This window comes from Peromyscus maniculatus, chromosome 14 (assembly GCF_049852395.1).
Source record: "Peromyscus maniculatus bairdii isolate BWxNUB_F1_BW_parent chromosome 14, HU_Pman_BW_mat_3.1, whole genome shotgun sequence".
NCBI lineage: Eukaryota > Metazoa > Chordata > Mammalia > Rodentia > Cricetidae > Peromyscus > Peromyscus maniculatus.
The window spans coordinates 45,244,742-45,258,460 of NC_134865.1; the positions used below are offsets into that span (position 1 = coordinate 45,244,742).

The 13,719-nt window shown below is 41.0% G+C and overlaps 1 protein-coding gene across 1 annotated transcript in view; it reads left to right on the forward strand.

Moving 5' to 3' along the window:
* Nucleotides 1-1,314: 1,314 nt before the first annotated feature.
* Nucleotides 1,315-13,719, forward strand: part of Mnat1 (MNAT1 component of CDK activating kinase) — a 179,451-nt gene continuing 167,046 nt past the window's right edge. Inside the window, exon 1 of the mRNA XM_006992726.4 lies at nucleotides 1,315-1,534. Coding sequence (XP_006992788.1) covers nucleotides 1,446-1,534 — 89 coding nt within the window. The 5' untranslated portion in view covers nucleotides 1,315-1,445. The remainder of the gene's footprint in view (nucleotides 1,535-13,719) is intronic.

A 13,719-nucleotide genomic window follows, 5' to 3' on the forward strand; every position in this document is an offset into this window, starting at 1 on the left:
ATTTAAAAACAAACCAGAACTCATACAAGCAGGCAAACAAACACCCCCCGCCAAAACCTTGTCTACAAGTTTACTTCAAACAATTTCAGTTAGATGGAGGTAATTACAAGAAATGCTTGGCATTAAAAATGTCCACATTTCACTGTTATTTGATGGCCATCTATTAATTCATTTAGTATCAATAAATCCTTGTCTCAGAGATGAATAGGATGTGTCCCTTACAGTAAGAATAGTTCATTATCTAATAGAGCTTTTGAAGTCTTCTTATTAATACAGTGAATGTCGCTTACAATTCCCAAAAAGTCAGGCTCTCAGATTTTGGGATTGTTGAAATAAAGTTGTGTGGATTATTTCTTTTCTTTTCTTTCTTTTTTTTCTTTTCTTTTCTTTTTTCTTTTTTTTTTTTTTTTGAGACAGAGTTTCTCTGTGTAACCTTGGCTGTCCTGGAACTATTTCTTTAGACCAGGCTGGCCTCATATTCAGAGATTCACCTGCCTCTGGCCCTCGAGTGCCAGGATTAAAGGTGTGTGCCACCACTACCTGGCTCGAATTATTTTTGTAAAATAATTTTCTATTCAATATTTTTGGAAAATAAATGTACTTTCTTATTGGGGATAAGATATATGAGAGTCAGGTGGTGCGATTCAGCATGCCTGGCAGTCTTGAGGGGAAGGCTTTTGTGTGGAACAGGTGCAAGACATTATTTATAGAAGTATTCTGACATTTAGCAAGAATTTGTACTATGGGTGCAAAGAATAGCGTTTAGATAACTTTAATGAACTTAAACAATTACTTTGCTATGTTTTTTTTTTTTTTTAGACAGGGTCTCCCTATGTAGTACAGGCTGTAAGGAATTCACTACATAGCCTAGAGTGGGCTCCAACTCATGGCAATTTCCTGCTTTCAGCCTTCCAAGTGCTGCTATTATAGGTGTGGGCCACCACACTTAGTACTTTTCTAAATCTTCACATAAGTGAACCAAATTATGTTTCGATTACACAAGTATGAAGACGTATGCAGTAAAGAGTCTCCAGTTTTCTGAAAGAAGATGCTAGTCTGTGTAACTGACTGTAGCCCAGCATAAATCTTTGAAATCATGTGGATGTTTCCAAACCACACAAGAATTTATCTTCCTAACACGAGGTGGTTCCTTGGAAAATGTACTTAGGCAAGGGGTGTATAATTTAAAAGCATCCCTTCTCCCATCCCAAGATACTGAGCCGCCTCACCTAAGGTTATGATGGAATTGTAGCGCCGGGACCTGAGAACTCGCTCCCGGAACGTTTGTGCTGCAGCGCCCGGGTTCCAGCCGGGGCTCTTTCGCGAAGGACCATTCCGGCCAAGTGCCTGTTGGTAGGAGCCCGCTTGACGTCGGGTCTGGGGGTGCTCCTAGGTGGCAGTGGCTGAAGCCCGCGTCGCGGAAAAGCCAAAGCAGAGGAGACGCCATGGACGATCAGGGCTGCCCCCGGTGTAAGACCACCAAATACCGGAACCCTTCGCTGAAGCTGATGGTGAACGTGTGCGGACACACTCTGTAAGTCTGGAGACCCTGGATTCCTGGGGTGGGAGGACAGTCCTGGGAGATACTGGGAGGCAACTCCGGGGGAATGAGGGTGTGGTTAGTTTCTACATCGGGCGAAAAAAAAAATGGAAAAAGGGAGCGTCGTTCCTTTAAAAGGTTTGTAGCCCCTTGCCCCGGGCGTCTCTGGCCTACTTTGAACTTAAGTTTTGATTGTGGCATGCAAGAGTTTGTCTTTCCAGCTAGTGAACGTCTCGACAGTTTCCACGCCTTGTGTTGTTAGATTCCAGACAGCTCTCTGGCTGAAAGTGTGGGAGATTGGAGTGTTTAATTCCTTACGAAATGTTTTTTTTTTTTTAATTGAAAAGAGAAATGCTATGAAAACTTCCGAAGGGTGTCTACTGTTGCTATTGATTGAATGAGTTAATTGGAAAAGTCTGTATTTATACGTGTCCTGATGAATTCAATTGGACGCTGATCGTGTAAAGGAAGAAAATGCAGGCTCTAGGTAGTTATTTTGGAGATAGGTAATGGTTGGCTTTTATTGTGTGCACATTATATTCCGGGCACTGTAGCGTTTCACCATGAGCAATCTCACGGTGAGTTTATGTGGGTATCATTCCCTCATCCTAGGAAATGATCCCGAGACTTCCCAGGACTGTGGGTCTCGAGAGTCTGGAACCCAGGAAGTGGCTCTAGGAAGTAACTTGTGCATTTTGGTTGCTTGGTGGTGAAGGGAGGGAGAGTGATTTTGTGCATTTTGAAGAATAAGTGCAGAATTTGGTCACAGTGTTTGTCAGAGTTTCATGGTGCAGCGGTTTAGTAAAAGGTGGCTTGAGGTTGAAGGTACTACAACATTTTCAGCACATGTGTTCCTGTAGTTTGAATCTTCTTATGAAAGGATTACAGTGTGTTAGACAAGGTCTTTAGACGTGAATTGTACCATGAGCTGTATTTATAATTGTCATAATGGGATTATTAATTTCATTAATTGGTTCCTTTCCTAATTAACCGTTATTTTAGACAGTGTAGCTGTGACTGAATGGTTTAAGATTGAACATACAGTAAAGATAGTCGACTGGAATGCAGGAAAATGGAAATGGCGGAATACTGTTGGTATATTATCAGGTACTTGTAAAGACTGGACCTCAATTGGTAGCCCAGCCTGGCCTTGAACTTTAAATTCTTCTGCCTAAAAGTTCTGGAATTTCAAGTATGTGCTACTGTGACTGGCATACTATTAGATTTTTGGAGAAGTTTTGTTCAATTTCTCTGCAATTTTTCTTTTAGCTTTGATATATATATATATATATATATATATATATATATATACACACACACATTTCTGTGTATGTATACAAATATATATGTACATATACAAATATATAATACACACACAATGTATGGAGAGCATATCCTTCATTACCTGCTCTATTCCCCTTCTTTTCCCTTTGAACTTCTTCCCAAATACTCCACCAGTGGCTGCACCATTGAAAAGTGCTCTTTCCCCACCCCCACCACCTGGACATCTTTGTCTGTGATGGAATGTTGAAGGGCAGATGTCCATTGCTGCTGTGCACTCAAGATTGGAGCGGCTGGGTCATATCTAGATGACAGTGTTACATGGGACTCCTCCCCATTCTGGCTTTTAACATTCTTTTTGCCAGTCCCAAAGTGTGCTGCGGCGCGGGGGGCCCCCCCCCGCCCCCCCCCCCGTGTGTGTGTGTGTGTGTGTGTGTCTGTCTGTCTGTCTGCCTGTCTGGGATATAGCTGTCCCATTTATTTTCTGTTATACTGGATAGTTTGTGATAGAGTTGTCCTGCTGCTGAAGAATCTGAAGAATCTGAATTTTGTTTGATGACTCTCTCTGGCTTTGTTTACTGTGTTTCTCTGTCCTCTGTATTATATCTGAATTGTTAGTTATATTGAGTTTTATCGGATTAACATTTAATTAATACGTTTGTTGGTGGGACTAATTAGTAAGTGATGTTCATTTATTTTAAGTAATATATAGTAGTGTGCAAATTAGGAAACAGCACCCTCTTTGGCTATAAAGCTTTGGAGAAGGCACTCATTCTTTGGGGTTGTTAGAAGACTTGTGGGTATCCTCCATGAGCTCTGGTCGAGGAATTGGCTGCATTCTGAATTTCAGCCACACCAACTTCCCCACACTTGATCTCCACCCATTCAGTAAAGCATAACTGATGTGTCTTTTAAAGACTTCTATTTATTTATTTTGTGTGTATGGGTGTTTGCCTGCAAGGTACATCTGTGCACCATGTGCATGCAGTGCCAACAGAGGCCAGAAGAGGACACTGGATCGCCTGGGACTGGAGCTACAGATGGTTGTTAGCTGCCATGTGAATGCTAGGAATTGAACCCAAGTCTTCTGGAAGAGCAGCCAGTGCTCTTAATCTCTGGGCTGTCTCAGTCCTTATTATTACTTTTTTTTTTTTTTTTTGAGACAGTGTCTTGCCATGTAGCCTAGGTTGACCACGAATGTGTCTTATAGCCAATCAAACTTTGAATTCTTGATATTCCTGCCTTAGTTTGAGTGCTGGCATTATTAGCTATGCACTACCATGCTAACGTGTGTGTGTGTGTGTGTGTGTGTGTGCACCCATGTGTGCAGGTATATGCATGGAGGTAAAAAAGGTTGCTCAGTGTCCTGCTGTATCATTCTCTGCCTTATTCCTTTGAGACAGGGTTTCTCATTAAGCCTGGAGCTAGCTAAGTGTCCTTATAGTGCTCGGTTTACCGGCTCCTGAGGCCATGCCCAGCTTTTTTATTGGGTACTGGTATCTGAGTCCAGGTCCCTGTGCTTGAACAGTGTTCTTACCCACTGAGCCATCGCTCCAGCACCCCTCTCCCCACTCCCCCTTCCCCTTTTGAGACAGGACTTTGCTTTGTAGCTCAGCTGGCCTTGAACTAGCTAGGTAGCCTCGGCTGGCCTCAAACTCAAGATCCTCCTATCTTGGCCTTCAGAGCACTGATACTGGGGCATATGAAGGAGGGAACTTTGGTATCAGAAAGTTTCATAGGGTCTTTGGCCTTATGGACACCTTTTAGGACTTTTTTTTAGATTTATTTTACATGTGTTTTTCCTCTATATATGGAGTCAGATCTTCTGGACCTGGAGTTACAGATGGTTGTGAGCCACCGTGTGGGTGCTGGGAATTGAACCTGGGTCCTCCGAGTCATTTCTGTAGCCCTCAGGGCTTCTTTTTTTTTTTTTTTTTTTTTTTTTTTTTTTTTTTTTTTTTTTTTTTTTTTTTTTTTTTTTTTTTTTTTTTTTTTTTGGTATTTCGAGACAGTTTCTCTGTAGCTTTGGTGCCTGTCCTAGACCAGGCTGGCCTCGAACTCACAGAGATCCGCCTGCCTCTGCCTCCCATGTGCTGGGATTAAAGGCGTGCGCCACCACCGCCCGGCAAAGAAATTTTTTTTTTTTTTTTTTTTTTTTTTTTTTTTTTTTTTTTTTTTTTTTTTTGGTTTTTCGAGATAGGGTTTCTCTGTGTAGCTTTGCGCCTTTCCTGGAACTCACTTGGTAGTCCAGGCTGGCCTCGAACTCACAGAGATCCGCCTGCCTCTGCCTCCCAAGTGCTGGGATTAAAGGCGTGCGCCACCACCGCCCGGCTGGGCTTCTTTTCTAGGAAGTCATATTGCCAAATTTGTGCCTTAAGCCTCAAACAGATAATAGGAAATTGTATGTTAAACCTTAAGCATTATTCGTTCACATGCAAATTATTTTATTCTGTATGAGCCTGACACAAATGGCATATTAATCGCCTGGCCTTTAGATTATAAATACAAACAAATAAAATTAATTTGTTTTTCATCACTTCTTTCTTTAGTGGGCATGAAGTATATCTAATAAGTATTATGATAACCCTCTTGACTCTTAATCCTAGGTTGACTATTTAATGTGTAAATTTAGTGAAAATTAGTCATTCACCCTAATAGTTTAATAGTTGCGTTTACCCTACTGGGTCACTGTGAGGGATTACTTGAGGCATAGTTCAAGTAAATTTAAGAATTATTTACTCTCACTTATGAAGAGATATTGTCAATATTCTGTATTAAAAAATAACTTCTTGGACTGGCAGTATGGCTCAGTGGGTAATTGTGTTTGCCATCAAGCCAGGTGACTTGAGTTTAATCCCTGGGACCTACAGAGTGGGAGGAGAAAACCAACTCCTGCAAGTTGTCCTCTGACCTGAGACACACTCTTTTCCCCAAGGAAGTAAATGAATGTAATTAAAAAATGGTTTGTTGGGTTTAAGTTTTAGGAGTCTGACAATTTGCTTGTTTTTATTTTTTATTTTTTTATTTTGTTTTTTCGAGACAGGGTTTCTCTGTGTAAAAGTCTTAGGTGTCCTGGAACTCACTCTGTAGGCCAGAGTGGCCTCGAACTCACAGAGATCCACCTGCCTCTGCCTCCTATATATGTCTGGAATATAATGTGCACCCAATAAAAGCCAACCATTACCTATCTCCAGAATAACTGCCTAGAGTTTGTACTTTCTTCCTTTACACAATTAAAGTCCAACTGAATTCATCAGGACACGTATGCATACACAAAGTGCTGGGATTAAAGGCATGTGAATTTGCTTCTTACTTTACTTAGCAAATAGAGCCTAAAATGGTATGTGGAATGGGAATAATTTAATGAGAAGTAAGCCTGGAGATAGTTTGCTTCAGTGTATTAAATCTGTTTTCAAAGACAAAAAAGCAAGGCTCAACAGTAATTTATTAGTTACTGCTCTTTAGTAATTGATATTTTTGCAGTCTTTCTTGTACACTCAATAAATTTCCAGGTCATTGATTCTCAAACTTGCCTCATATTAAAGAGTCATCCAAGATGTCTACTTAAAATACAAAATTCTGGTCCCTGTTATAATTTTTTTGGGGTAGGGAGAAGACCCCTACTTTATATTACTTATCTAGGTGAATCTTGTGTTCAAGTAGTTTTTAAACACTGCTAGAGTATTCATATAACCAAAAAAAAAAAAAAATGGCAGCCATTGTTTCTTCCTCTGTACTCCCAACCCCCTGTGTTTTTAGCTCTCTTGAGTGACGCAGAGGAAATTAGTTTGTATTTTTACAAGGAAAGTTTAGTTATAAAAATTTGTAATTGACGGGTTGGAGAGATGGCTCAGCAGTTAAGAGCACTGGTTGCCTTTCCAGAGGACCCAGGTTCAATTCCCAGCACCCACCCACAAGGTGGCTCACAACTGTTTGTAACTTCTGTTTCAGGGTATCTGACACCCTCACACAGATATGTGCAGGCAAAACACTGATATATCAGACAGTGTTGCCAGGCAGTGGTGGCACATGCCTTTAATCCCAGGACTTGGAAGGCAGAGGGAGGCAGATCTCTGTGAGTTCAAGGCTAGCCTGGCCTACAGAGTGAGTTCCTGGACAGTCAGAACTGTTACATAGAAAAACCCTGTCTTGAAAAATAAAAAAAGTGCTATTTGCTAAAGAAATAATTAACAGAAACTTGCCCTATTGGCAGGTGTGGTGCACGCCTTTAACCCCAGAATTTGGGAGGCAGAGGCCGAGGCAGGTGGAGCGCTATGACTTTTTTTTTTTTTTTTTTTTTTTTTTTTTAAAGACAGGATTTCTCAGCATAGTCTTGGCTATACTGGCCTTGAACTGACAGAGATCCACCTGCCTCTGCCACCCAAGTTCTGGGATTAAAGGCGTGCTCCACCATGCATGGCCTGATCTCTCTAAGTTTGAAGCCAGTCTGGTCTACCTAGAGAGTCCCAGGCTAGCCAGGGCTACGTAGTGAGACCCAAGAAGAAGAAGAAGAGTCAGAAGCTTGAAATCCTGCAGCCTAACTGGTTAGGAAAAGGGTCTTTGATTAGTGACATGCACTAACTGGTGAAGGTTAGCACCAAGTTGGTTGGCTTCAAATGTATAAATGATGTATAAGTCAGCCGATGAGGAGGGAAGAGAAGGGGGAGAGCGCCTTAGGAGAGTCTGACTTGGCTCTTGGGCTTAGTGAGGAATCTGAACAAAAGCACAGGCTACAGCATGCTGTTTATTTTATTAACAGGATTGACAGGGAGTTGGAAGGCCTGTTATTAGAAAATGGAAAGGTCTTGCCTGTACTCCGTCCGTACCCACCCTCCTTTTCAGGCACACAGGGAAAGCAAAGCCCATTTCACTGTTCGGTGTATACATTTGTTAGGGATTATTCAGTTAAATTTTAATCACGTTTGCTAAGTAAAGTTCTCTGAAATTCTATGGATAAAGTGAAAATACCATTAAATGAAAATACTATATTATCAAGGCAATTCATCAACTTAGAGCAATTCTCTGTTTACATTTTATTTTTCAGGGTGCTAGTTTAAACAAACAAACAAACAAGAACCACTGCCAACACTTGAAACATTTAGTCACGGTTCTGTGGGCCGTTGCTGCATTTTGCCGCGTCTTTATCTTTGGTCTATAAACAATGTCAGTATTTATTCCATAACTACAATTAGATGACAAGAAGGCTCAATGAGTTTTACTACTTTTGAGAGGAAGTAATTTCAGTACCTTCACTTCTTGTATTTCATTTTCATGTTGTGTATCAAGAGATATCCTTTGTGTACATACATATATATGTACAAATATGTATGTGATTCCTCTATAAATAGAAAAGAAAATGTAAAGTTTAATGAACTTCAGTAGAAATGATTTGGAGTGTTAGATTTTTATTTAACTAAATTGAAGCATGTAAAAAACAAGAATTTTGAGATGAAGGCAAATGATTATATACCCCCTTTTTTTAGAACACAAATATGATAGTGGCTTAGCTACATCATTGAAAATTAATGAGGGCTCCATCAATATGGTGCAGTGTTTCTGCATCATGGGTTCATATATATTTAATGGGCCTGCTGTTCTGATTCCAGGTATCCGAAGCAAACTGCATCTGACATTAACTCTGATTTACTTGTAAACAACTCATCCCATTAAAATACAAATGCCTTGAAATCTACCAATGTTCAATAAAGTTTCTTCATAAGTAATCCCATAGTGTTTACGTGATTGCCACAACTAAGTTGTTTTTAAATAAGGCTCAAATTTTAGTATTGTTTCAGATGTTGCCAAATATGTCATGTTTAATTGATATTTTAAAAATGATTACTGGGGCTCGAGAGTTGGCTCAGTGGTTAAGAGCATTTGTTGTTCTTGCAAAGGACCGGGGTTCGATTCCTGGTACCGTATGGCATCTCACCACCTTCTCAGGCACCAGACATGCCTGTGGTGCACACACATGCAGGCCAGACACTCATGCACATAAAACCACAAAATAAATAAATCTAAGAGAATTATTACTGAAGGGCGGTGGTGGCTTATCGCCTTTAATCTCAGCACTTGGGTGGCAGAGGCAGGTGAATTTTTATGAGTGGTGGCCAGCCTGGTCTACATAGCAAGTTCCAGGACAGCCAGGGCCTAATATATATATATGAATACTGGGTTAATAAATACAAATTCTGTATCTGTACTTACTTTTTGCCCAACTGATAGCAAAGGGATCTGTCTTTGACACTGATGAGCAAATAGACGTGTGTGTGTGTGTGTGTGTGTGTGTGTGTGTGTGTCTGTCTGTCTGTCTGTCTGTGTGTGTGCGCGCTCCCCTGTGCACACCTGGAAACCTAAGGAAGATGTCGTGGGTACTGCTCTATCACATTCCACTTTGTGCTCTTGAGACAGTCTCTTGCTAAACCTGAAGCAAGGCTGGTGGCTAGCAAGTCCCAGCAGTCTCCCTCATTCTCCCCCTAGAGTTACCAGGGCAGGTAGTTGCACCTAGCTTTTTTTTTTTTCAAGACAGGGTTTCTCTGTGTAGCCCTGGCCGTCCTGGAACTCTCTCTGTAGACCAGGCTGGCCTTAAACTCACAGAGACCCATCTGCCTCTGCCTCCCAAGTGCTGGGATTAAAGGTGTGTGCTGCCACCACCCAGCACACCTAGCTTTTTACCTGGTGCTGGGAGTCTGAACTCAGGTCCTTGTTCTGTGCAGTGACCACTCTTAGCTGTGCAGCCATCTTCCCAGCCCAATAAGCAATGTCTGTAAAGGTCAGTTCATTATATTCGCTGAGACATGGTGTCATGTGTGACAGCTTAGCCCTGGACTCACCCTGAAGCCATGGACTTGGGTTCCTCTTGCTGCTACCTGTCAAGTGCCAGGATTTCAGGGGTGCACCACCACACCCAGTTTACCTGGTGCCGAGGAGGGGTTTGTGCATGTCAGGCAAGTGCTATCAACTGAGCTGCATCCCAGTGCCAGCAACATCTTAAAGACAAAAAATGTATACCTTTAGTTGGGCATGATGGCATGTGCCTGTAATTTCAGCACCGGGAAGGCTGAGGCAGAGGCTAGCACATGGTAGGCCAGCCTGGATTACATAGCAAGACTTTGCCTCAAAAAGAAAAGGAAAACAATTCTTGCTTAAGGTAATTTCAATGTAATTTAGAGATCTAAAATATATGTTGAAATAGATGTTTCTTTCTGCATTATTCAGATTATGAATGCCTTGTTTGTATTTCAGGCATTCATTAATGTTTAATTTCTTTTGGAGGTTAATTGCAAAAAGCGATCTATGTAATGTGCTTCAATTAAATGCAAAGTCATACACTTTAAAGTGGGAATCCTCTTGATGATAACAACCATGACTAGGGTAAATTTAGTGCTTCTAACTTTTCCTTGGAAAATGCATTGCATTTCTTGTTTACTTTATGTGTTTTGGATTTATATTATTTGAAAAGAGAATGGAAACTAAACATACATTATGTGAAGGAGTTAGTATGTAATAAACTAGACATTATTGAAAACATGGCCCAAGTAGATTGATTGCTGTAGTATTTCATGAAAGAGTCCTAAGAGTGGATAAGCTCAGGGTGTATGTTTTCTTTTAGGCACTGGGGTATGGGTGTGCTAAGGACCTGTTCTGCGCTGTAATGGGTCCCTGCTCCAGTTACTGTTTCTCTCACAAGATATGTGCCATGTTGAACCTGGCACATGGTGGCTGATGTTCTTTGGGTACACAATATATTATGTATTGTGATTATTATTTAGAGTGATGCTGTCAGTCTCAAGTGTTACAGAATGTCTGATGTTTGCGATAATGGAAAGTTCAGATACACTGAGGATTATTGGTCATCCCATGTAACCACAGGTAGTAATTTCAGTGCCTGAGTATCTCTGTGTATATGTGAGTATAAAGGATACATTTCCTCTTTCCTTTCTTCCCTTTCCCTCCCTCCCTCTCTCCCTCCCTCCCTCCCTCCCTTCCTCCGTCCCTCCCTCCCTCCCTCCCTCCTTCCCTCCTTCCTTCCTTCCTCTTTTTTATAATAGTGACATACTTCATAGCCCAGGCTAGCCTGGAATTCACTATGTTTTGCAGGTTGGCCTTGAACTTGAAGTAGTCCTCTTGTCTTAGCCTCTGGAGTGCTTGGATTATAGGTGTGCACTACTACACTTGGATTTTCTTTTTCCTTCTTATGGTGATGGCAAGGTAATGTAGCCCTCATCAAGCCACGTTAGCAACCCCAATAGACTATATTTCTTCTTCCCATTCTCCTTTCCTCCCCCTCCTCTCCTCTCCCTTTCCCTCCTTCCCTCCCCGTCCCTCTTCTACCCCTCCATCCCTCCTTTCCTGCAGCAGGTTCTTGCTGTGAGCCTCAGTTAGTCTGGAACTTGTATCTCACCTGAACCTTCCAAGTGTTGAGGTTCCAGATACTCACTACTGCACCTGCCTTCAATAGGGTATATTTCTGGAAGTAGGGTGCATATTTATAGTTTTGGTAAATGCTACCATTTTTCTTTTCTTTTTCTCAGTTTTATTAAGATATAATAAAAAACACATATTTGAAGTACATAGTTTAATCAGCTTTTAAATATGCACCCATGTAGTCATATTAGGTATGTTTTCAAGATTGAGCAGATATATTTTAGATAAACAGGTCATCTTTAAACCCTTCAGAGAGCTATAGAATATGGCATTTAAAATGTTTTAATAACTTAGAAAATTTTTCTTTTTTGTTATGACTATGAGACATGTCGGCTCCTGGCAGTACCAGTCTACTTCAGAGAAAATATGGGCATTGAAAAAACTGCAATTGGAGTTAACTTTCATTGTGGCAAAAGTTAGCCACTGGACAACAAAGTATCCTCGAATCAACTGCTGACAAACAGGACAGACAGGACACGAAACAAAGGACTACTGATTCTTGCCAAAACAAGTGTGGTTATGGCTTTATCAAAAGGCATCTTCTGAGGCCAGGACAATATGGCACCATCCCTGAAGTGGCCTTCGCAATCCGGAAAAGGTACAGTGCCCTTTTCTTCGAAGGCAGCTGAACAGGCAGTGGGCCGATGGCTTCTGATGTGCAATGGAACAGCAGCTGAAACAGTTATTCTTGAAGAGTAACTAAGCTCACACCTCTCAATAGTAGAATGGCATTTAATAGAGGGATGTGGAGAAGAACGGGATGCTGAGATGAAGCCACACACACACATAGCCAAGAAGAATGGACAGCTGAATTTAAAAAAAATCAACAACTTCCAGAATTTAAAATCCTGTCTCATGACATGACACTAGTGGAATTCAGGTGTTTCTGGTACATGGACTGCTCTCACCCAATGTGAGGTTGAACTGTTGACCTTGTGTACACCCTACTTCACAAATGAGTCTGTCAGATACTCTAAGTCTATAGGCTGAAGATGATGCCCCAACACTGCGGAGAAACCTCAGATAACTGTCCAGGCAGCTGGCTGTTTCTGTCAACTCACAATTTTTTGGAAGTTGCTTACATGTACTTCCTGTTTTTATTTTTGTTAGCTAATATTATTTCCTTCTTGGGTCTCTGAGGGAGTTGAAGATTAGTTAGTTATAGTTGAAGATTAATTAGGATAGAAAGTGAATTAGATACATTTTGGACTTACCAAAATAAGATAGATAATGGAATTATTTTCTCTGAATTTGTCAAATACAAATGGACTAGACATTGTTTAGGTATTTATTACTTGTATATATTGTATATAGTTATTGTACTTTTGTATATAGTTTTTCTTATGTTAGTTATAAGCTTTTTCCTTTTTTCTTTTTGTTAAAATAGAAAAGGGGAAATATGGTGATATTTTATTTTGTACTAAAATGTTATTTGTATGTTAATAAATAAAGTTGCCCGGGGATCAGAGCTATTAGCAAGCCGTAGGAAAGCTGGGCGGTGGTGGTGCATGCCTTTAATCCCAGCACTTGGTAGACAGAGCTAGGTAGATCTCTGTGTGTTCAGGGATACAGCCAGAATTGGCAACACACACCTTTAATCTCAATACAAACCATAGAAGACCTAGAGGTCTGTACAGACAGGCAGTGACGAGGCGGTCATGTGGTTGGGTTTACAACCAATGAGAAGGCAGAACAGAAACTCTATATATAAAGACTTTAACACAGGAAGTAGCTCTGGTTCGGAGAGGTAGGACCACCGCAGGAGGAAGGGTAAGGTTTTAGCTCTTGGCTCTGACCTCTTGGCTTTCTTCTTTGCATTGGTTCTGTGTTTCTTATTTAATAAGACAGTTGGTTACATCTACACACCCATGAAACCATCATCATATTTTTATCACCTCATTAAATTTCCTATGTCACCAGCTGGTGATGGCGAATACCTTAATCCTAGCACTCTAGAGACAGAGGCAGGCAGATTTCTGTGAGTTCCAGGCAAGCCTGGTCTACAAAGTGAGTTCCAGGACAGCTAGGGCTATATACTTAAGGAAACTCCTTTTCAGAAAGAAACCAATGAGGCAGGGGCAGTAATTAGTCAAGAATGGATCTATTTCTGAGTTCACTTCTTACTGATTATATGTAACTTTGCCAGTATACCCAGGTTGCTTTGATTACCAAAATATTGTAGTAAATATCGGAATCGGGGCACTGTGAATCTTTTAGCACCCCTCCAGACAGGGCTTCTCTGTGCAGCAATCCTGGCTGTCCTGGATCTCGCTCTGTAGACCAGGCTGGCCTCAAACTCAGAGATCCACCTGCCTCTGCCTCCCAAGTACTGGGATTAAAGGCATGCACCATCCCTGCCCAATTTGTTTTCACCTTTTTATTAAAAAAGTTTCTTTGATTATTCTATGCCCTTAGAATTCCCATATAAAGTTTAAACTATTTTGATAACTTAAAAAAAAAAAAACCTGTTA